At 42.9% G+C, this 26,926-nt stretch overlaps 1 protein-coding gene across 1 annotated transcript in view; it reads left to right on the forward strand.

The window, feature by feature from the left end:
• The window catches only part of LOC126983024 (nephrin-like), a 196,096-nt gene that overhangs the window by 120,829 nt on the left and 48,341 nt on the right, over nucleotides 1–26,926 (forward strand). Inside the window, exons 3-4 of the mRNA XM_050835448.1 lie at nucleotides 13,550–13,712; nucleotides 15,153–15,285. Of these exons, the coding sequence (XP_050691405.1) occupies nucleotides 13,550–13,712; nucleotides 15,153–15,285 (296 nt within the window). The remainder of the gene's footprint in view (nucleotides 1–13,549; nucleotides 13,713–15,152; nucleotides 15,286–26,926) is intronic.

Raw genomic sequence — 26,926 nt, forward strand, 5'->3', positions numbered from 1 at the left:
AAGTTAAAAGAAGAAAGAGTAAAGAAAAGGTGAATGAAGGAGGGGAAAGGGATTTAAGTTTGAAGGAGGCTGTGAGAAAGGGAGGGAAGGGAAGGTATGCAAGAGAAAGAAACTAAGGGTGGAAGAGCAAAGAGAGGGGGAAGGGAGATATGTCAGAGAGGTTGAGGAAAGGAGGGAAGGAGGAGAAGAAAACGAAGTGCTAAAAGAAATGGGTATGAGTGAAAGCTGAGAATAATGACAGGAAGAAAAGGGAGGAAGGGAGGGGAGGAGGTATGCAAGAGAAAGAAACTAAGGGTGGAAGGGCGAAGAGAGGGGGAAGGGATATATGTCAGAGAGGTTGAGGAAAGGAGGGAAGGAAAAGAAGGAAACTAGCTGAGAATAATGGCATGAGGAGAAGGGAGGAAGGGAGGGGAGGAGGTATGCAAGAGAGAGAAGCTAATGGTGGAAGGGCAAAGAGAGGGGGGAGGGATATATGTCAGAGAGGTTGAGGAAAGGAGGGAAGGAAAAGAAGGAAACTAGCTGAGAATAATGGCAGGAGGAGAAGGGAGGAAGGGAGAAAGGGATGAAAGGCAAGGAGGTTGAGGAGTGTAGGAGGATGCCGGGCGGGAAGCAGGTAATGGAAGCAGGACTACTCGCCTTGCCTGCTATCCGGTCACCTGCTTCTGTTCCTCATTTGAATACTGCCTCTCGTGTTCAACCTTGCCACCATTATTCCCCCTACCCCCCTGCCCCCCTTTACCTGTCCCATTCCCTCCTCCTCCTCCTCCGTTTCCTACCATCCAATCTTCTCCTCTCCGCTTCTCCTTTCTTCAGCATCCTCTCTGTGTTTTCATTTCCCCTGACCTTGATTAACTTTCCTTCCCCTTGCCTCACACTTGGTTTTTTTTTTTTAATTTATCTTGCTCATACATACGGGTTCACTCTTACTTGGTCTCCCTCCTCCTCCTCCTCCTCCTCCTCCGCCTCCTCCTCCAACAGGCAACAGGCTTTCTGCTGCCTGCTAGTCCATGTTTCCATGTTTCCTCCTCCTCCTCCTCCTCCTCTTTCCACACCCTCTTGTGCTCCGATTTTGTCAATCTTGTCTTCCATTTGCACTCACCTCCTCCTCCTCCTCCTCCTCCTCTTCGGGTGCTATTTTATTTTTATTTATTTAGTTTTTTGTTTTTTTTACGTTTCTGCCTTTGGCGCCGGTAGGCTTTCTTGGTGGGGCCTAATGGTCGGCCCTGCCCGTTATGGCGCAGGCAAGTGTTTATAGTGACGCCAACTTGCTCGGCTCATGCTGCCCCCCAAAGATCATCTTTGATCCTCTCTTTAAAGAGAGAATGTAGAGTCTGGGATGATAGGTGGTCTACAAGATAGCATGTGGGTAGTCTCAGGCCACTCGGCGGTGACTGAAAGATCCCAGCTTGTGGCGGCGGACGAGAGGCGAACCCGCGTCCTCCTGGACGAAGCGCCGACACGCTAACCACTCAGCCGCCTCCCCTAACACCCTCCTTCCACCCTTTATTCACGAATAACCAGAAGATCAAACGTGAAAAGAAGGACACCCACACCTACAGCCGCACACCCACACAGCCACCCACACACGCATTCTTTACTATCCTGTACCCAAGAGAGCCATATCTCCTTTAGTCTTATCAGCTTCTTGTGCACGTAACGGAGAAACACAGACACACCCACGCTAACACGCACAACACCCACGCACGCCATTTGCTATATTTCTTACGCCTCTCACCCACACACCAACACCTTCGTATCACACTCTACATACCGCCCCCCCACACCCACACCCACACGCACACATAACCCCCACCTACATACCTTACTCGCTCCACCCACACACACCGTCACACCTCCAGCATCCTCTCATTCCTCATCTTAGCATCATCTCTGCGTCTCACACCCACGCACACACACGCACACACTTCACACCCTACACTCAACACATAAACACTATCTCCCACGCACCCCACACACACGATCGCACCCCCAGCATCCTCTCATCTCATCTCAGCATCACACACCCACACGCACCCACACCCTGCTTCCATACCCAGACCCTGCACTCATCACACGCGTACACTACCCCCCCCTCCCTCCACCCCAACACACCCACACCCACGCGCACCATCACGCCTCCAGCATCCTCTCAGCCTCGTCCTGGGCGCCCATAACCCCGTGAATGTGGACGGCGTGCCTCGTTGACTGTCCGTTCCACACAAGCGTGGGAACGGAGTGTGATGGATGGGGCCCGCTCGAAATGCCGTTCCTTCCCTCCCTCCTTCTTCCCTTCATTCCCTCGTTCACTCGTTCTTTTATGTGCTCGTTCGTTCATGCATTACGTTCTTTTTTATGTCCTTTCAATTCTTTTTTCTTTCCTTGTCTCTGTATCCTCGTCTCTATCTCCCTCCTTCCTTTCTTCCTTCATTTCATCCTCGTTCACTGGTTTCTTTTATATGTTCGTTCATCCTTCCTTCGTGACCTACTTATCTTCGCCTCTATTTACTTCCTTGCCTCCTTCCTTCCTTCCTTCTTCCCTTCGTTCACTCGTTCTTTTTTTTTTTTTTTGTATTCGCTCATTCATTATGGACTTTCCCTTGTCTTATCATTTTTTTCTTTCCCTCTTTGATTACTTATTCTCGTTTCCGCCTCTTTCCGTCCTTCCTTCTCTTCTTCCTTCAATTTCAATCCCTCGTTCATTCGTTCTTTTTCGTATTCATTCATACTTTCTCATGTCCTGTCAATTTTTCTTTCCTTCCTTCCATCCCTCGTAACCTACTTATCCTCGTCTCTATCTTATTTCTTTCATTTCTTTCTTCCTTCATGTGCTCAAGTATTCCTTCATGGATGGCCTCCTTTTTTATATCTTGTCGATTCTTCTTTCCTTTCTTCCTTTCCTCGTAGCCTGCATATCCTCGTTTTATGATGCAGATGTTTAAAGGAGGTTATAAGGAAGGGGAGGAAGAAGTGAAGGAAGAAAGGGAGAGGAGGAGGAGGAGGCTCAGAATGAAAGGGCAAGAATGAAGGAAGGAAAGGAAGGAGAAGGTGAAGGAAGGAAGAGAGGAATGAAGGTGGGAATAGGAGGAGAAGGACGCTAAAAAAGGAAGTACAGGAATGAAGGCAGGTGAATGAAATAAGGGAAAGAGGAAAGGGGAAGAGGAGGAGGAGCAAGAGGAAGAAGCAGCTAAAAATAAAAGGGCAGAAATGAATTGTAAAAAAGAAGGAGGAAGACAAAATGGAGGGTAGGAAGATGTGAAGGAAGGAAGGAAGGAAGGGAAGGAGACAAGGAAAGTGAAGTAAAATGGAAAATAGAATTGCAATCAGCGCGTGGGACAAGCGAGATGGACGCGCACCGGCGATTTTGACAGGGAAAATAGAGGGGAAAAAAAAGGAAGAAAAAAAGTGAACGGTTCTTCCCTTCAAATTGAGGCTCGGACGAGGAACCTTGATCAAAATGTTGTTATGCTTTTTTTCCCCACACGTTGATGGCAGGAAGGGAGGACACTCACCCTTACCTCCCTTCCTCTTCCTCTTCCTCTTCCTCCTCTTTCTTAATCCCCCTTCCCTCTGGTTTGTTATTTTTTCATGTATTTTTTTTCTTTAGTATTCTCTTTCTTTTCTTTCTTCCTCCTCAACTCTGTCTTTTTTCTTCTTTGGTCCCTTGTCTTTCCTTGTTTTCCCCTCTTCTTCCCCTCTTCTTCCTCCCCTTTCATATTTTTTTATTGTAACTTTTCAGAATTCCCCCCTCACCTATACTTTTCCTCTTCCTCTTCTTCCTCTTTCTCCTCCTCACTCTTACCTCTTTTTTCCTCCTCCTGGCTTGTTATTTTTTATCGGTTTTCTCTCTTAGTATTCTCTTGGTTTCCTTCCTTCTTCGTCTACTCTTTTCTTCTTTGACCCTTTGTCTTTCCTAGTTTCCCCTCTTCTCCCCTCTTCTTCCTCCCCTTTCATTTTTTTCCTTATGTAACTTTCTTCAAATTTCCCCTTTCTTTCTTCCTTCTCCCTTCCTTTTTTTTTTCTTTTATTAGCACCAATATTGTCCTCATTCCCTCCAACTTCAATTTCTTTTTTTCTATCTCTTTTATCTCTTCCTTTCCTTGTCCTATCTTTTGCTCTCCTCCCCTCACTCACCTCTTTTTCCTTCTCCTCCCCTTCCCTTATCTGCTCGCTTCCTTCCTCCCTCTTCCTCTTTTTCTCGCCTCTTCCCTTCCTTGTTTGCCACTCCTTTCCCTTCTCTTATCTTATCGCTTCCTCCTCCTCTGATGTTTTCATCCCTTCCTCTCTCCTATCTTTTATTCCTTTTCTCTGCTTTCTCCTTTTCTTTTTCACTTCGTAATTTCTCTTCCTATCTCGCTCCTTTCCTTCTCCTCGACCTCGTCTGTCTGTTCTTATCTTCTCCTTCCCTCCGATTCCTTGCTTTCCTTCTTTACCAACGCGTTCCTTTTCCTACGTTCACTATTTATTCTTTCGTCTCCTCGCTTCCCCTCCTTTATTCCTGTTTCGCTTTCCATGCCCTTGTTTCCGCTTCCTGTTATGTGTTTTATTTGTTTGTCATTTATCCTTTCTATGGCTGCTTTTCGTTTTTCCGTCCTTCCTTCCTTCCTTCTTTCCTTCCTTCCTTCCTTAGTTCTGTACGTCGTCTTTTCCTCCTTCCTTTCTTCATTCCTTCCTTCCATCCTTCCTTAATTCGATACATCATTTTTCAACCTGCCATCTTTTTCTTCCTTCTTTCCTTCCTTCCTTTCTTCCACCACTTCCTTCTTCCCTCCTTCCTTCCTCCCTTCCCTCACTCACTCCCTCCTTCCTTCCTTCCTTCCTTCCATTATTTCTTCCACCACTCCCTTCTTCCCTCCCTCCTTCCATCCATCCATCCTTCCCTCTTTGACTTCTTCCTTACTCTCCTTCCTCTCTCTCTCCCTCCTTCCGCCTTCCTCCTTCCCTCCCTCTCCCTCCCCTCACTCAAGACGGAAATTGGTCGGTGGTGAGAGGAATTTATGGGTCACCTCTCGCAACTTTCGTTTAGGAGGAAGGAAGGAAGGGAGGTAGGGAGGGAGGGAGAGAGGGCGATGGATAGGAAGGAAGGAAGGAAGGAGAGGGAGATATCGATGAGGGGAAGGTGGAGAGAGGAAGAGAGATATGGGGTAGAGGAAGAGGGGGATGGGAGAGGAAAGGTAAGGGAGTACGGAGAGAGAGAGAGAGAGAGAGAGAGAGAGAGAGAGAGAGAGAGAGAGAGAGAGAGAGAGAGAGAGAGAGAGAGAGAGAGAGAGAGAGAGAGAGAGAGAGAGAGAGAGAGAGAGAGAGAGAGAGAGATTGATAGCCCAAACTTGTGCGGCGCCTCCTTCCTCTGAAAAAAAAGGGAAAAAATAGGCCCATCTGATTCCAAGTAACAGTCTCCTTAATTACTTTTGTACTAAAACGCCAAAAGAACTCAGGAAAGTGCTTACGAAGAGTTATGGGATGCAATAATAAAGGTCTATAATAACAGTAGTAGTAGTAGTAGTAGTAGTAGTAGTGATGGTAGTAGTAAGTCACAGTAGCAATCGTAGTAGTAGTAGTAGTAGTAGTAGTAGTAGTAGTAGTAGTAGTGATGGTAGTAGTAAGTCACAGTATCAATCGTAGTAGTAGTAGTAGTAGTAGTAGTAGTAGTAGTAGTAGTAGTTTGTTTTGGATGATCGATAATTCTCCGTGTGTGTGTGTGTGTGTGTGTGTGTGTGTGTGTTCCTTCCTGGCAATAACAGGTGGCCGCTTTGTCTCAATAAATGTCTCAAGATATTTATTACAAACAGACACAAGCGTCTACTAAACCGAGGGGGTAAACACATTCACCTGTTTTTTGCTTCCTTTTATTTTCATCTCCCGTTCATTCATGGAGAAATCTTCGCCACTGAGGTAACTTTTAGTCTTTTATTTGTATTTTCCTTTTATTTATTTTTTTCATCATTATCGTTTTAGAATTTTATGGCATTTGTATATTCATCCTATTTTTACAGCAATGGAACCAGCTCAAGGGCGGTAGTAGTAGTAGTAGTAGTAGTAGTAGTAGTAATAGTAGTAGTAGTAATAGTAGTAGACACCAAGTTCTCCATTCCATTGCTTTTTGCTTTTCGTCATTTTAGTTCCATTTTTCTTCCTCCTCCTCTTCCTCCTCTCTCAACTTTCTGCTTCTCCTCCTCCTCCTCCTCCTCCTCCTCCTCCTCCTCCTCCTCTCCCTTCTCCTCGTAATACATTCATTTATTCATTTGCTTTCAGTTATTCTCCTTCATATATTTTGCAAGAGGCCTATTAGCTATGTAAAACTTCCATAACTAACTGATGCCATTTCTTAGCATATTCACCTTCCCTTTTTCACGCACGCACTCGCCAGTTCTCTCTCGTTCTGTTTTGGTTCACAGTTTCATGTTATACCAAAATGTTTGTCAAGTTAATCATTTCATCTCACTTTTCAATATAATTCACCTTCCCCTTCTTCATGTATTCACTCACGAGCTCTGATATTTTGTTTTAAGCCACATGTCTAATCTTACAAATCTATACCAACATATTTGTCCAGTTTATTTATGTTTTATTCTTTATCTGTATTTAATTAACTTTTTTTCCTAGCTAACTCAACCTTTCATCTTATTATTCGCCTTCTTCTTCATGTAATCACTCACTAGTTCTCTCAGTCATTCCGTTTTGATGCATAAGTTTCATCTCACAACTTTAAACCAATACGTTTTTTACGGTTTATCAATATCATCTCATTTATATTAGTTTTCTCAGTCATTCCGTTTAGTTCTTTCAGTTATTCCCTTTAGTTTTCTCAGTCATTCCCTTTTGATCCATATGTTTCATCTTACAAATCAAAACCAACATCTTTGTCCAGCTTATCAATATCAAATCCTCTATCAAACCTCTATTAAACTTTTTACCTTCGAACTCAAACTCTCCAATTCGCATTCTCCACCTCACTCCGTAATTCTCATCTCATCCACATGTTTGCAAAGTCGGAGAAAGAAAGAAAGAAGGGGAGGAAGAGAGAGCAAGAGACGACGCCACATTCACCCGTGCGAGGAAGAACCCGGAAAGATGAAAAATAAAACGCACGTACGTGGCTACAAAGATGTTAGAATTGCGTTTAGGGCGAGGAAATAATTTTAAACTTTCACCGGCGCATTAAACTTGCATCCTCCAGAGCCCTGCGGGAGTGTGGCGGCGAGGCGAGGAGATGCTGAAGAGAGAGAGGAGGATTACATGGAGATCTATCCTCCTCCTCTGACACTTATTCCTCCTGCTCCTCCTCCTCCTCTCCCTTCCTTCCTTTTTATTCTTGTCTTATTTGTAATCCACCTTGGTCTCGTTGTTTTTATTTCGTTGTCTGTCTGTCTGTTTGTCTGTCTTATTCCTCCTCTCCCTTCCTAACTTCCTTTTTTCTTCTTCTCTTATTTTTAATCCACCCTGGTCGTGTTTCTTTTATTTATTACTTGTTGTTGTTTTTTGTTTTGTCGTTCGTCTGTCGTTTTCTTATTTGTAATCCACTTCAGTCCTGTTGTTGTTGTTGTTTTTATTTCGTTGTCTGTGTCTGTCTTTACTCCTTGTCTTTTTTCCTTTCCTTCTTATTTATAATCCACCTTGGTCGTGTTGTTTTATACTTCGTTGTCTGTCTGTCTGTCTGTCTTTGTTGATGGTCTTCCTCCGCGGTTAATCCAATTTTTGTTTTTGTGTTTGTGTTTTCCTCTTCTTCCTCCTTCTCCTCTTCTTTCTCTTCCTCCTCCTCTGCCTGGCTTGCTTCGGTGATTCTCCCTTCCATTTTCATCTCCTTTTCTTGACTCGGTTCTCCACCACGTTCAGTTCCCCCCCTCCTATATATACCCTCCTCCTCCTCCTCCTCCTCCGCGGCTGACAATGGAGGAACGAGAAGCGACAACCCGCGGCCTCACTCACGAGATTACACGATAAAACAAAATCCTGACAAGGGAGATGGAGGACTGGACGCCGTGACGAAGAGGAGGAGGAGGAGAGGAAGGGAACGGAGCTAAAAGGATGTGAGGCAAAAGGTGATGGAATGGAGGACGGTCTTTGTGTGGGGATGCGAAATTTTGATCCAGCACAAAGGTATAAAAATGTGCATGAAAATATATATCTTGTCATTTCCTAGACTAATGCAACGCAGATGAGCACCGAAGCCACGCGCCGCTATAGCGTATGCCCCCTTTACCTACCTATCATATACTGGGTTCGTGACTCAAGAAAGTGAGCTGCCTCTTAAAGTATAGCATAAATTTTGCTCCACTGATGTACAAGTAAATGTTTTAAAGTAACCCACATTTCGTTTTGATTCATATTTTTTTTTTTTTTTTTTTTTTTTTTTTTTTTAGAATCTAAATGTTATGGTATAGGATTAGATTATGAATTTTTATTTCTAAGTCTGGTGCTGTTTGTTTACGAAATAGATTTGTCATTTGCTGGATCGTGTTTATAAAAATGATGGTGAATTGCAACTATGCTAAAAGTTATATTCTCTGGTGCACAAGGAAAAAGTTACATTAATTAGAACTTCAGTATTTTATGATTGCGTAGATTGTGACATCATATCTAATTCCGGTGCTGTTTGCTGTACGCAATAAATGAATTGCAAAACATTATTAACCACTCCCAGGGAAACTGATGTAACCACTTTTTACGCGTATAAAATAATCACGGCGCAAGAATACATTTGAGTCGAGAATTCTCCGAGAACTCGCGGCGTCGACTCTCCTAAAGGGAACATGACTCGGCGTGTTTGGGGGACCGTCCGGCGAAGGTGTGGGAGGCGCATTGCGAAGAGTATACAAAAAAAAAGTCACTATTTGAGGGAGGATTACAAAAAGGGAGACAGCTCAAGGGCACGAAGCAAAAAAGCAACAAAAAAGCCCGCCAGGCGCTGCTCCAACAAAAGCAACAAGAACAAGAGGCCAAAAGAGAGGTCAATTAAGTATACATAGAAACTGGAACAAGAGGCCAAAAGAGAGGTCATTTAAGTATACATAGAAACTGGAACAAGAGGTCAAAAGAGAGGTCAGTTAAGTATACATAGAAACTGGAACAAGAGGTCAAAAGAGAGGTCAGTTAAGTATACATAGAAACTGGAACAAGAGGTCAAAAGAGAGGTCAATTAAGTATACATTGAAAAACAGATTACGTTGTTGTTTTAATGCCATCAGATCTAAACGAAATATGAGTGTTTGTGTGTGGATATATGAATGTATGGGGGGGGAGGGGAGAGGGGAAAAGAGTGAGTGTATTTATACGAATGTCAACGGAATTAATGTATGACAAATGCGTTCATATAATCAAATAACGACACGGGCAATTACTCCACGCGGGGACTGGAAGGCAAATGGACACGATATTATGGAAGCAAACTCACTATAAAATGGTTATGATAAAAAAAGGGATATAACAAAGCCCATACCGACCTGTGGAATAAATTGTGTCCCTAAAACAGCCGGCCATTATGTTATTATAAACCATTTGTGTAATAAATTTAAGCTTCATTCAGGATTTTGGATTCGTAACCGGATAGTGTATATATTCTAAAATTAGCGGAGCGGTGATATGCGTGCGGAATATTATGTTTCCGGGCATGTATAAAAGACCTATGCCTGTATACCGAGCGTGCGGGCATGTATACTTCTAATATTGCCGGATACGCGCGGGAGAAATGAGCCGGCGTGGTTCTGCGCTTCACTAATGCCGCTGAAGTAAGAGATAATTAAATGGAATAATAGGAGCAGAGAGAACACGTATGCGGGCGGCACGAAGGACTGATAACGGGAAGGAAATGACACGACGGTAGAACGCTCGTAAAATAAAACTCATCGCCAGAGGTGGAAAAGAAAAGAGGAAAAGAAAAAATAATGGAAAAGTGTTAATGTTACAAAATGAATAGAGAAATATGAGAAATGTAGGAAACTTGGAAAACAGGAATTAGGATATACACTGAAAAGTTAAAAATCGTAGAAAACTCAGAATTAAGAAAGAAGACAATAAAATAAGAAAACACTAAAAAAATAGTTGAAAATTTATGAGAAAGTAAGAAAACGTAAAAAAAAAAAATGAAAAATGAGAAAACGAAAAGAAAACAAATCGAAAATAAGAGAAAAAATAGACGAAATAAAAAAATACCCGAAGAAATACAAGAAAAACGAGTGAAAATATGAAAAAAAAGAAAGTGAAAATTATGTATAAAAAATTAAAGAAAAACTAGACTAAAATAGACTAAAAGAAAAAATACCAGAAGAAATACGAGAAAAAATGAGTGAAAAAAATGAATGTAAAAATAAAATAAAAAGAAATATATAAAAAAATGAGCCGAATTAAAAAAAGCAAGTCCCCAAGGAGGCTGCGGGTCAGCGGGACAGACAGATGGCAGCGGAAGACTTATTAAATTTAAAAAAAAAAAAAAGGGGGGGGGGGAATCGAAACTTGTCTGTGCTGAGTCTGCTGCTCTGCGGGGGCGCCATTGTCATCAGGGAGCGTGGTGGAGGTCATGTTGGGGGGGAGTGGGGGGGCAGTGGTGCTGTGGTGGTGGTTTGGTGGTGATCTTAGAATTCCAAAGTGAAGTAACGTATGAGGAGGAAGAGGAAGTGGAGGTGGAGGAGGAGGTGGAGGAGGAAAAAGAAAAAAGTAGAGAAAGAAGAAGCAGAAGAATTAGAATTAGAAAAAGAAGAAGGAGAAGGAGAAGAAGACTAAGCAGAACTGAAGGAAAATAAGAAAAAAACGGAGGAAGAGGATGCGGGGTAGTATTAGTAGTAGTGGTGATGTTAGTAGGAGTAGTAGTAGTAGTAGTAGTAATAGTAGTAGTAGTGGTAGTAGTAGTAGTCGCAGTGGTAGCAGCAGCAATACCATCAACAACAACTCCACAGTAGCTCCAACCAATCTTCCCTTAAGTATCTAAACACATCGTTGTTTCAAAAAGTGATAACCCTACGCCGAGCACTGATTAGCGGGCCGTCTTTAGAGCGACGAAGGGGAGACTATAATAATTCCAGCCGTAGTCCCTTTAATTCTTTGAGGGGCTGAGACTAATGAAGTGGAGAGAGGGAAAGGGAGCGAGAAGGGGGGAAAAGATAAGCTCGAGAAGGATCTTGGGAGTTACTGAAGCTTCAAGTCGTAAAGAAGAAGGCCTTAGTGGAGCGTTAGGCTGAAGAGAGTGAGGGTAACGTTTGATGTATTCTTCGGCGGGAAAGGGTAGGCGAGTAGGGTAAGGAGGATGTGATGTGATGCAGAGGTAAAAGGTTGTATGTTAAGGGGAGAATGAGGCGGAAAGAGCAAAGGGAAGGTGAAGAGGTTGAAGGCCATTTTCTTGAACCCTCGGCGCCCTAGCATCTACATTCACTAAGGCTTTCCTAGGAGTTTTGTGCCTTTCCATGGGTAGTTTGATGACCTTAGCGGTAGTTTGACCCTTCTTCTGCACCACGAACCTAGACAAACACCCATTAGAACCAGACTGATCTCCCTTTTGGTCTTTGGGTATAGTTGTTGTGGGAGGCGGAAGTGTCTGAGAATGTTGACTTTAGAGCTCCGTCTTCGTGGCGTAAATCAAGGTTGAGAGGCGCATAAGAATGAAGTTATGAAGTCTTGAGGAATGGAAAGAATGAGGGAAGGGAGAGAGAGGACAGGAAGAAAGAATGATATGAGGAGGTAAGACTCGATTAATGGGTGGAAGTGTAAAGGCATGGAAGATGGGAAGAAAGGAAAGAAGAAATTAAATAAAAAAGGAAAAGTAGGAAGATAGAAAGGAGGCAACGAAAATAGAAAGTAAGAATGAAAGAAGCGAAAGAAAAAATATATAAAGCCAGAAAAAAAGGAACGAAGAGAGGAAGGAAAGAAAGACAAAAAGAATGGAGGGAAAGAATGAAGTGATTGAGAGAGACAACGGATGAAAGAAAGGAAGAAGAACATAGATAAACAAGGAAAGGAAAAAAAGACAAAAGGGATACATGTACGCGGGAGAGTATTGAAGGAAAACGGTAGAAGTTGAGGAAAGGAGGAAAGGAAAATGTGACACTGGAGAATAAAAAAAAAGATAGAGAAGACAAGAAAGTTAAGGAATAGAGACGACGCGAGACAGAGAAATAAAGAAGGGAAGAGAGAAAAGTCGAGAAATGGAAGATAATGTGGAAAGAAGTAAAAATGAGAGAGGAAAAAAAATGCAAAATAGAAGGAAAAAAACAAACAAACATGAGAAACAAAGAAAAAATAGAAGAGATAATAAAAAGTAGACAAAAGATTAAGCGAGCCATCAACGAAGTAAATAAGAAACGTGAAGAAAATTAAGAAAGTTGAATGGGGAGAGAGGAAGGAGAAGTGAAGATTAAAGTGAGAGAGAGGAAGGAAAGTTTGACCATGGAAGGAAGGAAGGAGGAGAGGCGAGGGTACCGTAGGAGAGGAAGAAGGAAGAAAGTTGAGCAATGGAGGAGGGGAAGATATCAAGAAGGAAGGGGAGAGAGAAAGGAGAAGTGTGGAGATCCAGGATAGAGAAAAGGAGGGAGGGAGAGATGCGGAAAACTGAGGTAATAAAGAGGAAGGAAAAAGACTGAAAAATGGCGACAGGAAACACTAAGATACGAATGAAGGAAAGAAAGGAACAAATGAAACTGACGAAGAAAGGGAAAGGAGACAAGATGGAAACTTTAAAATGGAAGGAAAGCCAAGGTAGAAATGGAGGAAGGGAAGAAAGGAGGGATAGAAGGAGAGCGGGAGGGAAGGAAGGAAGGAAAGAAAGGAAGGGAGGGAAGGAGGGAAGAAGTAAAACGAAACCTTCTGAAGACTGAGAGCTTCCTAGACTCACAAATAACCACAAAGAGAGAGAGAGAGAGAGAGAGAGAGAGAGAGAGAGAGAGAGAGAGAGAGAGAGAGAGAGAGAGAGAGAGAGAGAGAGAGACGCAGAAGAAGGGAGCGGTAGAAGACACACGAGAGGCGACAATGTGAAGAAGGTAGAAAGGAAAAGAGGAGAAAATACAGCTCAAGGAAAAGGAAGGTTCCGGGAAAAATCAATAAGTAGCTTCCGTTTGATGTTGGATATCCTCATTTATTTATTCCCCTTCCTTATTTCCAAAGTTAAAGGGGCGTTGCTGTGGAAGAAGAGAAGAAAAAAGGAAAAAAATGAGTAACCAATTAAAGGAAACAACGTTCTCATATCAAAACGTTTTTCCCCTCCTCCGCAAACTTTCCAAATTGTTCTGCGGCAGTTTCGTTTTCCTATAATGGATCCGAAAGTTGAGAAAAAGAGAAGCAATTTTTCTTAGGTTTAGGTTCAAAACATCGACGGGCGACGCTCAGAGATGAAATAAAAGGCGACGTATCTCCTTGCCTTAGATTCCGAGGGACGTGAATGTCCTTTTTGAGCGAGGCGGACAAAGGTTTGAAGGCTCGCCGCGCGGACCCACGGACGGGACAGGAATTTCGCTCCGAATAAGAAACTTTCGAGTCTGGCTTCACACGAGTTCATCTGAAGAAGAGGGAAAGAGAGCTCTCCCTTACCCCCGAGCTCTCCCTCAAGCACCTTCTGAGCCTCCTCCTGCAGCGGGACGGCCCGAGGAGTGGCTGGGAGTGTCCTCGTCGTGATGGCACCACTTGTTACAGGCAAGCCCAGCACGGACACTCACTCCCAGCTGACCCGACCCTCTGTCCTGCCGTGGAGGGTTCAGGGGATGTGTCTTCGTCCTGGGCGCTGGGGGGCGTCAGGGGTTTGTCAAGTGGTGGAGCTCTTTCATCCTGCATTAAGAGGTTCAGGAGCCTCTTCAAACCATACAGTGGGATTAGTGCCTCTGCTTGTTTTTCCTACCTTTTTCCGCTCTTCCTGTAGGAGTTGAAAGGTTGTGTTTTCGTCCCTGCATAGTCTTCATGAGTCAAGTGTTTGTGTTCACCCTGTCGCCAAGTTTACAGGAGGGGATTATTGTCCTCTCGCTTTTTTTCTTACAGGAGTTAAGGAGATATTTTTTCGACTTCCAGCTACGTCTATGCTCTACTGTTTTATTCTCATTCTTAGCTCATGGTGGATAATAGTGTCTTCCTTTACGTCATGCTTAGGGTTTAGGGATTACTTTTGCCCTTCTACTAAGTCTGCATGGGGTTTGAGTCTGCTCTTACCCTCTCCTGATGATTGTTTTGTCGCCTTGCCGTGCTTGAGGTGACTAAGAGCTCTTTTTTTTATCTGTTGTCGTTGTTTTTGTTCCCTTTTGTTTTTGGCTCCTGAGGTTTTTAGATTATTAAGATCGTTTTAGTATATCGTTATCTAAGTCATTTTTTCTGCTTTAAAAGAAATCGAACACGTAACTCATTCTATTAATCTTCATATTATTGGCAGAAGAGTTAAAGGCGACTTCCAGAACACTCACTCAGGAATGACATCGGCAAATATACTAAAAGTCCCGCCACGCTGAAAAATTGAATCAGCCAATCATCCTGAAATTGCAGAAAAATGACTTCGGCGATTTGTTAACTAGGGCGACGCTATCCGGGGTCAGGGCCAGTGTTTGTCCGCCGCCCCGCATAATGGTGTGGTTCACGTCTGCGGCACACACACGGCGGGTCACCTCAGGCATTCCTTCAGGTTTTTGTTCGCTGCTGAATTACCTCGAGAGGATCACGTTTTTCTTTCTTTCTTTCCCATTCTTCTGGCCACCTCACCCGCCGCCGCCTCCTCCCTCTCTCCGTCCCTCCCTTCCTCGGTTCGTGCGTGTGAGGCGAGGCGAGACAGTGTGGAGAGGGGCTGGGATGGAAGGGGCGAGCCGGGGTGGGAATGGAAGGGGAAGGGTGGACTTGGGATGGAAGGGGATGGGCGGGGCAAGGATGGATGAGGAAATGTGGGCTAGGGATGGAAGGTGATGGGCGGCTGGGGACGGAAGGGGAAGGACGGACTGGGGATAGAAGGGGAAGGAGAAGGACAGGCTGGGGATAGAAGGGGATGGTCGGGTTGGGACAGGAAGCCGTGTGAGTGATGCGTAAAGTCTCCCAGTCTCCGAGACCGAAATTTATTGGAAAACTCTGAATAAACCGCCGGCCATTGACAGAAATAGAGCTAGTGCGTGTCCCTCTGTAAGTGACTCTCTCTCTCTCTCTCTTTTGTAGGCACCATAATTCCGTGTTTTCTGTATCGCCACTAACTTTTTTATCCTTCTTTCCAGGTCCAACGGTGCCAGTGGTGACGGGCGTGGGGGGGCGCGCCGAGCTCCCCTGCAACCTGACCTCCCCCCTGCCCCGTGACCCCGCCCTCCTCGTCCTCTGGTACAAGAGCGGCATCCACAAACCAGTGTACAGGTGAGTCTTGGGCTCCCGCAGGTGCAGAGAAGCGTGAGGGAGGGGTGTCTCTTTGCCTGGATATTTAGATGACGTAAAGAGGAAAGAAGTTATGATGCTTAGAGGTATTAGGTGTAGCAGAAGTAGGAGTAGAAGTAGTAGTAGAAAGAGGAGGAGGAGCAGGAGAACGACGAGCAGACGGAGGAGGAGGGAGAAGGAGGAAGAGGTGGACCAGTAGTAGTTGTAATATTAGTAGTAGTAGTAGTAGGAGGAGGAGGAGGAGGAGGAAACTAATAGAATGAATATGTCGGGAAAAAAGTTATACCCTCTCACAGCTTCCTAAATGCACGACGTAAAGAGGATCAGGTCAGGTCAGGTCGGGTCAGATTGCGTCGGCTTGGTTTCGTCAGGTCAGAATTTTCCCGGAAACTTTGCAAGGCGTTTAGAATTCTTAAGGGAAGCGTTTAATTTTCCGGCCCGCGTGTCTGGCAAATAATTCCCCTCTGGTCCGTAAATATGAGTAAATGCGAGGCGCTAAAACTGTGCTGCGGCCCTGAATGGAAAGGGAAAAATCCACCTAGAAAATGTATTCACGTGAGGCGGAAGGAATTAGAGATTTTCAAGCGTGGAGAATGGAAGCTGTTGTGTGTTGCTGAGCGCCAGGATACGGGTTCTAAAGATGCACACGTTGGTCTTTTGTTTTTGTTATTGTTGTCGTTGTTGTTGCACTGTGAAGAGGGGCTTGTTGATATGACGATGATGATGATGATGATGATAAACGTTGATCTTTTTTTTTTATCTGTAGAGTGATACTGTTGTTGGGATAATGATAATGATGATGGCGGTAAAATGGAAAAGAAGAGAGTAAATATGTATCTTTTTCAACATTCTTTTTAATACCTGTGTTTATTAAGTAAATGTTGCTGTATATATGTGTGAAAAACTAAGTAACAAAAGGAAGAACGTTGAAAAAAAATGTTCTTACACCAATGTATGTAATCAACAGCGTCGCAGTAATTTGCTATTTTAATGTTGACAGAATAAAGCAAGAAAACTCTACAAAACAAGTCAGTCACCCGTCACAAGTTAAGAAGAAACTTTTTATACATGAGCCAAATGAAAGAAACTTAACCGAATTATTCACTTGTGCATTTGTCTGGTCAGAAAAAAAGATCTTTACTGGAACAAAAACTGAGAACCTTGGTGAGTGCAGCGATGATTGATGATTGAAAGCACGCCTCGGCCTCCCCTGCTTCATTACCAAGGGAAAAGAAGAAAGTCTGCGCGAAAGTATTTAGCTTAATCTTGTCCAAAGTCGAGAGAAAAATGTGCAAAGTTTGATGGAAATTTATTTTAGGCTCTATGTGCAGCATACATGAACGCACGCACGCACCCCTCGCAACCCCCCCCCCATCCATCCCCACACACACACGTATATATGTATGTATGTATGTATGTATGTGTGTAAAAATGTAAAATAAAGGCATAAATCAAAAGAGAATTATCAGTGCAGCTTCGGGGATTAAACATTCGTATGGCGACCCGGCATTCGTGTGTGTGTGTGTGTGTGTGTGTGTGTGTGTGTGTGTGTGTGTGTGTGTGTGTGTGTGCTTAAAGACTCGGCAGGCACAAAATGCTCTTTCACGGCGGAAAAGGAAGCCGAGAGAAACACACACACACAAAAAAAACAGAATTCCGAATATTTTCAAAAACAACCCAGACGATGAAGCGAAGTTTTAATGAAGTTTTAAGACATTTTATTTTTCTTCTTTGGGCAAACAACTTCCTCACTTTATCTTGGGTTTTTTTCAAGGTCGTTCCAGCACACTTTTTCTTTTGCTTTTATTAAGGTTGAAAAATCTCGTGAAAAATAAAGCTTGTCCTTATTATGCACATGGTTCACGAGAGAGAGAGAGAGAGAGAGAGAGAGAGAGAGAGAGAGAGAGAGAGAGAGAGAGAGAGAGAGAGAGAGAGAGAGAGAGAGAGAGAGAGAGAGAGAGAGAGAGAGAGAGAGAGAGAGAGACGTATAGAAAAAGAGATTAGACAGACTGACGGAAAGAGACAGAGATACAGAAAAAAGAGAGAAAATTAGACAGACTGACAGAAGAAAAATAAATACAAAAGATAAACAGACATACTTAGCAACGAAATCAGGCTTAAAAGTGTATTAATAAACAAACAAATACAAGATAAAGCGGAGTGAAGAATTTAAGCCCGAAAACCCTAAATGATCCCGTCTATCTTGTCCGTTTTTTTCCTTATATAATTCATCTTATTCATCTCATTCCAGCCACTCACAGCGCAGCGTCATTACCGCGTTTCGTCCAATTGCGAATGTTATATTTTTACACTTGCATTTGTTTTTTTGCGATGTTTTTTCACTCTTCTCAACACGCATACGTCTTTTACCTCCTAACGCGTCCCTGGTGGCCCCTCCTGAGTTACTTTTTCTTTGTTTACTTTTTTCTCGCTCTCTTGAATGGCCTAATGACGTGATATTTAGCGGCACGAAAGAAAAAAAAGTAAGGAGAAAAACAGGCGTGGAATAAGTTCACCTTTTTACAGAACGCTTTTATGCCCGATTGGATTGTCCTCGTGAATTTTGGAAGCGGTGAGGAGGGAGAGACAGATATTAGTTTCGATTAAGACTCATAATTAAACCGGTAGATTGACTGACGATTTAATTCACTGACAAACTAACAGAAGCTTTGATAATAAATTAGTAGAAATAGCTGAATAATTTTTAACAGGGATGTAGGTAAAAAAAAAAAGGAAAAAAAGGGGAAAATGTACAGAAATGCAAAACACACATGCCCAATTATCTCAACTAAGTGGTCTGCCCTTATTGAACCCATTATGAACGAGAGAGAGAGAGAGAGAGAGAGAGAGAGAGAGAGAGAGAGAGAGAGAGAGAGAGAGAGAGAGAGAGAGAGAGAGAGAGAGAGAGAGAGAGAGAGAGAGAGAGAGAGAGACCACATATACCCAATTGTGCCAACTTAGTATAGCCCACGCTTATTAAACCCAAAATGAACTAGAGAGAGAGAGAGAGAGAGAGAGAGAGAGAGAGAGAGAGAGAGAGAGAGAGAGAGAGAGAGAGAGAGAGAGAGAGAGAGAGAGAGAGAGAGAGAGAGAGAGCAGTACCAGGGTTGCGTGTGCTGTCAGTCAACGCTTTAATGCTGTCATGGCGGCTGTCGGTCTGTGTTTGCCCTGCACCCCGAGTGACAGAGGACTGGTCAACATGATTACACCTCCAGTCACTCAGTCAGTCAGTCTGTCGTGATGGGACGGGAGGGTCGGCAATCCAACCATAACTTGACTGACTGACGGACGGGTGGGCGGTTGTGATGACGATTTTGAGCAGTCAGTCAGTCAGTCAGTCAGTCAGTTGGTCAGTCAGTCAGTCAGTTGAAGGGAAGGTCTACAATTTAACCATAACTGAATGACTGACTGAGAGACGGTTGCAATGATGATTCTAAGCAGTCAGTTGGTCTGTCAGTCAGTCAGTCATTCAGTTGGTCAGTCAATCAGTCTTATGTGAGGGGATGTCGGCAATTTAACCGTAACTGACTGAATGACGGAGAAACGGACGATTATAATGTCGATTTTAAGCAGTCAGTCAATTGGTCAGTTAGTCAGTTAGTCAGATAGCCAATCATGGGAACGAGGACTCAACAAACTAGCCCCATTCGACTGACTGATTGATGGACAATTATAAGAACGATTTATAGCAGTCAGTCAGTTATTGGAAAGGAAAGTCGACAACCTAATGACCTCTGACTGATTGATTGACAGATGATCATAAGAACGATTTTTTCCGCCAGTGAGTCAATCAGTTCGTTAGCTGCTGGGCGAACGAGAGGGTTAACAGCCTTGCACTATCTAACTGACTGACTGGCTGACTGAGTGACTGACTGACTGACTAACTGGCTGACTGACTGACTGGCTGACTGACTGACTGACTAACTTGCTGGCTGACTCACTGACCATAACTGACTGACTGACTGACTAATTGACTAACTGGCTGACTGACTGGCTGACTGACTGATTAACTGACTGACTAATTGGCTGACTGACTGATTAACTGACTGACTAACTGGCTGACTGACTGGCTGACTGACTGGCTGACTGACTGATTAACTGACTGACTAATTGGCTGACTGACTGACTAACTGACTGATGAAATGAGTGACTGACTGACTGACTGATTAACTGACTGACTGACTGATTAACTGACTCACTGGCTGACTGAATGAACGAATGAATGACAAGCAACTTTAAGCTTCGAACTCTATTTAGGAAAGGCATCGAATTGGCCAGTGTCTCAATATTTAACTTCCTATTGAGTTTGTTTTTATATTCGTCTTTTTCCTTCCTTCTAATGAACTCAGCTGAGGGCCGGAGTTGGGTCTTGGCCTCGAGGTATATTGGAGCTTAACTTCCTCTCCCAGTGGACAGTAAAGGATATTAATTCTCTTATTTTTTTTTTCTTTTTTTATTTTATTTTTTTTCCCTTTCTCCAACGCAACCCGGAATACACGATTTTGTTTTCCATCCGCGAACGTATTTTTTTCTTCAATTTCCTGTTTTCCTTTGTTTGCGTTCGTTTCTTCTTTCCTTTAATTACGTTGACGATATTGTCTTCTAGCGTAACTCGAAAACAGGATTTTGTTTTCCATCCCAGTACGTCTTTTCTTCACTTTCCTGTTTTCCTTTGTGTTCGTTTCTCTTTTCCTTTAATTATCTTTGCGCTGTAGTCTTTTCAACTTAACTCGAAGACACGATTTTACTTGTGAACGTTTTTTTTTCTTCTCTTTCCTGTTTCCCTTTGTTGTTTTTTTCGTATCTCCTTTCCTTGAATTATTTTTACCTTGACTTTTCAACATAACTCGGTGACGATGTTTTTTTTTTATTCTAATATTATATCGTTCAGTTTTGTTTCCTCCAGGGCATTCATATGTTAGCTTTTCGCTCTAATGTTCCTTTCAAATATTAATCCACTTTTCACTCACCTTCAGTATTCAGACAAGGTGTTGAAAATGACACCGTGAAAGTGAGAGGGAAAATACCGTGAGTTGTTAAATACAGGTGATGTTTGCGTCTCTCACCTGATCCTTCTACCTGTGACGAGAGTACTTAAACTGATTGACTTCTCGCAGACTCTTCTTGTTTTGATGCAACGGCTGAATTTTACCTGAAGGGACAATTTGTGTGAGTGTGTCTTGCTGTGTCTTGTTTTTCTCCCTCTCATTTGTCGCCAACATTAATCATTTTCTTTTTATTCGTGTTTCATTTACTTGTGGGTCCTTTTGTTTTTATTTTGTTTTTCTTGGTCTTTGATGCCTCCTCCTCTCCTTCCCTTCGAACTGCCTGTCTGTCTCTCTCTCTCTCTCTCTCTCTCGCTCCCTTTCTCTATTAAACGCCAACTCTCCCTTCCTTCCACATCCCTCACCATATTACCTTTTTTTTTCTTTCTCCTTTTAAGCCGAGCCCGCGTATAATAGATCTCGGTCCCGGTACTGTTTCTCCCTTCAACGCCCCGCCGCCCGAGAAGGAAAAAACCAGACGCGGGCTTCACTAACGCCGAGGGGAAGGAGATGGAAATTCCGTGTTACCAATAAATGAAGTAGAGGGAAGAAGTTTATTAAAAGATTGAAGCGTTCTCCTAACCTACTTCCGCTTCCGCTTTATCGCCCTCCTCCTCTTCCTCCTCCTCCTCCTCCTCCTCCTCCTCCTATAATTGTTTCCCACTTGTCGTCATCAGTTTCCTCTTTCCCTTCGTATTCCTCTTCGTAAGGTAAAGGTAGAGGGAGTAATTATTAGAGAGAGAGAGAGAGAGAGAGAGAGAGAGAGAGAGAGAGAGAGAGAGAGAGAGAGAGAGAGAGAGAGAGAGAGAGAGAGAGAGAGAGAGAGAGAGAGAATTATGTAGTGGTTCGGAAACATTCAGGTCACACACACACACACACACACACACACACACACACACACACACACCTCACGCCACCTCTGATTAAATATCTATCCAGGTGCGTTTCGTTGTTTAAATGCCCCGTCATCATGCAACAGAGAGAGAGAGAGAGAGAGAGAGAGAGAGAGAGAGAGAGAGAGAGAGAGAGAGAGAGAGAGAGAGAGAGAGAGAGAGAGAGAGAGAGAGAGAGAGAGAGAGAGAGAGAGAGAGAGAGAGAGAGAGAGAGAGAGAGAGAGAGAGAGAGAGAGAGAGCACTATGTGAAGAAAATAATCATAGCACGTCTCTTTCACAGCAATAAATAGAAAAATAAAAAGAAGTTATTCGGTGCGTGGACTTCCGACGTCGTAGGACCAAAGACGGTTATTTCCTTTCTAATTTTCTAGAGTGACGTGACTTCTCATATCGCTGGAGAGGTAAGAGAGTGGAGGAGGCCTAAGAAAAGGTAAATTCTCTCTCTCTCTCTCTCTCTCTCTCTCTCTCTCTCTTTTGGCCGTCTGCCTGCTGAGAGAGAGAGAGAGAGAGAGAGAGAGAGAGAGAGAGAGAGAGAGAGAGAGAGAGAGAGAGAGAGAGAGAGAGAGAGAGAGAGAGAGAGAGAGAGAGAGAGAGAGAGAGAGAGAGAGAGAGAGAATGCCTGCTTACGCCACGCGCCCAAACGTAGAAGAATATCCTCATGTAATTTTTATGTCGCGGGAGTGTCAGTCTGGGCTCCCGCAGGGCCTAAATTCATTTTTAGATCTCATGCGGCGGACAGCATCAAAGCCTTCACGGGGGGAGAGAGAGAGAGAGAGAGAGAGAGAGAGAGAGAGAGAGAGAGAGAGAGAGAGAGAGAGAGAGAGAGAGAGAGAGAGAGAGAAGAGAAGAGGAGAGAAGGCAAAACAGATGTAAATGGATACAGGAAAGTCAAAGAGGAAATACATACGTAGACATGGAACACAAACCCTCGTAATACGCTCTCAATAGACATACAGACAGACTGACTGATTGATTGAGTGACTGACAGACAGATGGGCCGAATCAAGGCATATCACCGACTTTCATTTGCATTCATAACCGAATTTTGCGACGCTGAGAGTGAGCCACGGAGACCTAAAGAAAGGAAGCGGGGAAGTGAGGAGAAACGCCGCCTTAAAAAAAAGAGAAAAAAAATAACTTAGGCTCCCGAATGTTAAATAAAGGAAAACTTATAAATTAATTCGTGTGTGAGGATGAAGAAAACTTATTATGAATGGGATAAATGCAACCCAACAAAGCTTTTATATCCAAGATGCATTTATAAAAACTTTAGAATAATAGTGAGACGGATTCATAAACAAAGCAGATTTTCTTTCATATTAGATTTGGATTATATTGGAAAATGCAAAGCTCAAAAAATGTATCGATAAAACCGCAGAGAAAATAAAATATCAGGAAAAGCTGCAATATCTGAACTCTTGAATATTATAAAAGAACGAAAATACAAACCTGTCCAAAGTAAAGAAATGGTTTTATGGCTTTAAGAAGTGCACCATTGAGTCTTAAATGCACACACCTTGAGAGAGAGAGAGAGAGAGAGAGAGAGAGAGAGAGAGAGAGAGAGAGAGAGAGAGAGAGAGAGAGAGAGAGAGAGAGAGAGAGAGAGTTTAGGATGCAGATGCAAGCGTGTCCCTCGAGAGTCTAGCCAAATAAGAGTTGAGGGAACGAGACCAAACTTGTGGCCACTCCGGGCGGTAAAGGTTAAAGAGATGAGACTTTATACTTAACTCTCTCTCTCTCTCTCTCTCTCTCTCGAATATAATGAAAATAGTGCGTTTCATTTAATTCTACTCCTGAAGGTGAAAAAAAATTGCGCCTCTTGTTTTCATTGTGCCCAACTTTTGCCTGAAACAGTTGGTGCTAAGGGAAACTTAAGCAAATGGGGGAACTGTTTAAATATACCAGTAACTTTAAGGAGGAGGGTATCAGGGCACCTCTCCTCCCGAAATTGACCTATATTTCGGCCACTCCTCTTGACTGTTTTGGGGGAGCAGTGAGTAGCGGGGCTTTTTTTTTTTTCATTATTGTTTCCTTTTTGTTGCCATTGAACTGTTTCCTCTACCGTAAAAACAAAAACTAAGGACGGTGAAGGCAGTTCGTACGAGGAGGGAGGAGGACGTAATGGAAGAGGAAGCGGCGAAAACTAAAAAGAGAGAGAATAAGAAATGATAAGAGCTACAAAGGTAAAGAAGAAATAAGAAAAGAGAAAGAGAAAAACGCAGGACAAAATAATAAGGCGCCCAGAATCATAAAAAAAAGTCGAAACGTGCAAGAAAATTCGCAACGGAGGGAAAGGAAATGAGTTTATGACGTTTGAGTCTCAACAGTTATCGTAAAAGGCTTAAGGAGAAAGGCTGGAACAGAAGAGTAAAACGAAGAACAATAAATATAAGAAAACACGCATAGTTAATATTCCTGTGTAGAGCGAATAGAAGCGGTCATAGTGGCGAAGATAAACGAAATGAGAACTAAATAATAAGAAATTTACAAAGCATAAAACATCACTACCACGAACAGAATCACCATCATCATCATCGCCACTTCGACCATCACTATTATCATCACCACTACCATCATCATAACATCACCACCACCACCATCACCACCAAGAAGAAGACAACCAGTATCACCATCATCACTAACACCACCTCTACCTCAACCATCATCACCTCCATCGCCACTTCGACCATCACTATTATTATCACCACTACCATCATCATAACATCACCACCACCATCACCACCAAGAAGAAGACAACCAGTATCACCATCATCACTAAAACCACCTCTACCTCAACCATCACTACCACCATCGCCACTTCGACCATCACTATTATCATCACCACTACCATCACCATCACCACCACCATCACCTTTAAAGACTGAACAAGCCGAGCGTCGTCGTGGTTCTCGGTAGTGAAAAAATAAATAAAACAATAAGTCAACAACATCCAATCGCGAACTTTTGCGAGTGACACTTAATCTAATTCTCCTCAGCGACGTGGAAGTATTGAGTGCTGATTCCACGCACATATTCAGTTTCGTGTGAGTTACGTTGCTCATGATTTACCCGCCGTGACATTTCATACGTGTGTGTGTGTGTGTGTGTGTGTGTGTGTGTGTGTGTGTGTACATCTATTTTACTTTTTTTACTATTTTCACGTGATATATTCTTTTCCTCGACTTTCATATTTTTTCTCACAACAAAGGAGCGCCTGAGAAAAAAAGATGAGAAAGAATCACCCGACAAATTAACTGCAAGGCGTGAGGAGAAGAACATTGAAAAAAAATACTATATATGACGAGACACCTCACATTGTATATTAATTTCCTGTATTTTTTTTTATTAAGCGTAGAGAAAGCTTTCGTTCAGTTGCCAGAACCATTATTCAGAGCAAGGGGGAGAGGGGAGGGAATTAAACATGCACGACAAACACAGACAGACAGAAACAATCGAGCATCTGAAAGCAGCATGTATTCGTTTGTGTGTGTGTGTGTGTGTGTGTGTGTGTGTGTGTGTTAAGAGAGACAAAATTCATAAAAAGAAGCTAAAAAAGAATAAAATGAACAGTAAGACCAAAACAGACAGACACACCTCGGCAGTTAGAAGACAGACACACAGACAAGGGAAACAACAAAGCAAAATAAACTTAATTAAATGAATAAGTGTCTGAATCTTAATGAAGCAATTTGACCCACTTTTAACTTCACTCATGAGCTGAAAATAAATCGGGCAAGGCAACTCTCTCTCTCTCTCTCTCTCCCCCCCCCCCCCCGTTAATTTTTGTCATGAGTACTTGCTGTTATCTTGGTTAGCGTGATATAATCTTAGGCTATTACCCCAAAATGTTCACTATCTATTATAATGAAGGTTCAAGAAGTTAGCAACGTTAAAAGGAAGAATATTTCGTGTAAACAGGGCCTGACATTGCTCTGTAGGTGTTGGCGATATTTTTCTTATCTTCAGCACCAATATCTGACACTCGATGTTTGTGCCGATGATATTATTCCTGATTCAGAAGAAATGTGAAGCGTTGCATATATTGTCTTACTACTATAAAATATGCAGTCGTGCTCAGTGTTGACATAAAATCTTCTTGTTTAAGCACAGTGTTTTCTTTATTTTTCTTTTGTTTGTTGATGTACCTGAGAGGAGTTTAATCCTAAACCGAGGCATTAGCCGATGGAACAATATCCTTTAGAAGTCATGCGAAAACAACTAACTCTAAAAAAATCACATTAACAGTTACTTTGTTGCGTCAATACGTACAGGTAGTCTTCTAATATGTTTCGCAGGTCACCAAATGCAAACTAGTTTTCTGTTGCCTGCTATTCCATGTTTTTCCATGTTTTTCTCCTCTCACACAAGGTTTGAGACTCTCACCTCCCCGTTTCCTTCTCCCTTTCTTCCTTCCTTTCTTTCTTTCTTTCTTTCTTTCTTTCTTCCTTCCCTCCTTCTTTCCTTCCTTCCTTCCTTCCTTCTTTCCTTCCTTCTTTCCTCCTCCTCCTCCTCTTCCTGGCTTTGCTCCCACAGGCAAAAATGAAAGCCCTGCAGGTGTCATTCACTGCTGACAAAGGGACGACACGGGGAAGCCACGTTGCGACGGGTGTGTGTGTGTGTGTGTGTGTGTGTGTGTGTGTGTGTGTGTGTGTGTGTGTGTGTGTGTGTGTGTGTGAGTGTGTGTGCGTCAGAATTTGCTATCAGTGTTTCTTTTCTCGACCTTTAGCTTTTTCTTTGATGTTTCTGTCTGTCTTTCTGTTTTTTTCGCTTTCTTTCTCTTTTTGCTGTGTATTTTATTATTGCATCCAAGTCTGGCAAGTTTTATTCTTTCTTTTTATTTCCTACTGTTCTGCTGCATATTAATTCTTAGCACCATCGGAAAAAAAATAATATAAAAAAACATCTCTCCAAACAATCATTTTCTTTAGGCTTTCGTTGTATGTTTTCCAGTAAGTGTGTTTTTTCGTTAATTAGTACGATTTTTCGAGGATATTAAACTCTTTTGAGGATTACCTTTTTTTACAGTTGATTTTGCCGGAGTGGAGTTGAGTGGAGGGGGTTTAGGTGGGTGAGAGGTGGGGGAGGTGTGAGTGGTGATGGGGGGGGGTAGAAGGGGTGAAGAGGAGGAGTATGAGGTGGAGGATCGGGGTAGAAATGAGGATGTTCATGAATATATATGGGCGAGCTTTTTTGTAAGTTCGTATTGATATTGAAATGTAGTTTTGTTGTCGCAATATGTCCGTGATTTGGTATTGTGATGTGATGGGTGGGGGAGGGAGGGAGGGAGGGAGATAGGGTGTAAGGGAGGGAGGGAGTGATGGTTAAGGGGAAAAGGGAAATAAAAGGAGGGAGGGAGAATATGAGGCAGAAAGAGAAAAAGGGAGGGATGGTGGAAGGGAATGAAGGAGGGGAAGGAAAATAAAGTAGATAGATGACATGAATTGATGGTGGAAGCTAAGGAAAGAAGGAAGAGGCAAGAATAGGGGAATAGGAGGCAAAAATAGAAAAAAAGTGAGGGAGAGTGGAAGGGAAAGGAGGAGGAAAAAGATGATGAAGTAGATGGGAGAGATGGATTGATTGTAGAAGGTGAAGGAGAATGGTAACGAAAAGTGAAGACGGAAAAGCGAAAAAGGGGAAAGGAAAGGGCAGAATGAATAGAGAAAATGGGGATAGAAGAGATGATG

The sequence above is a fragment of the Eriocheir sinensis genome, chromosome 5 (genome assembly GCF_024679095.1).
Source record: "Eriocheir sinensis breed Jianghai 21 chromosome 5, ASM2467909v1, whole genome shotgun sequence".
Classification (NCBI taxonomy): Eukaryota; Metazoa; Arthropoda; class Malacostraca; order Decapoda; family Varunidae; genus Eriocheir; species Eriocheir sinensis.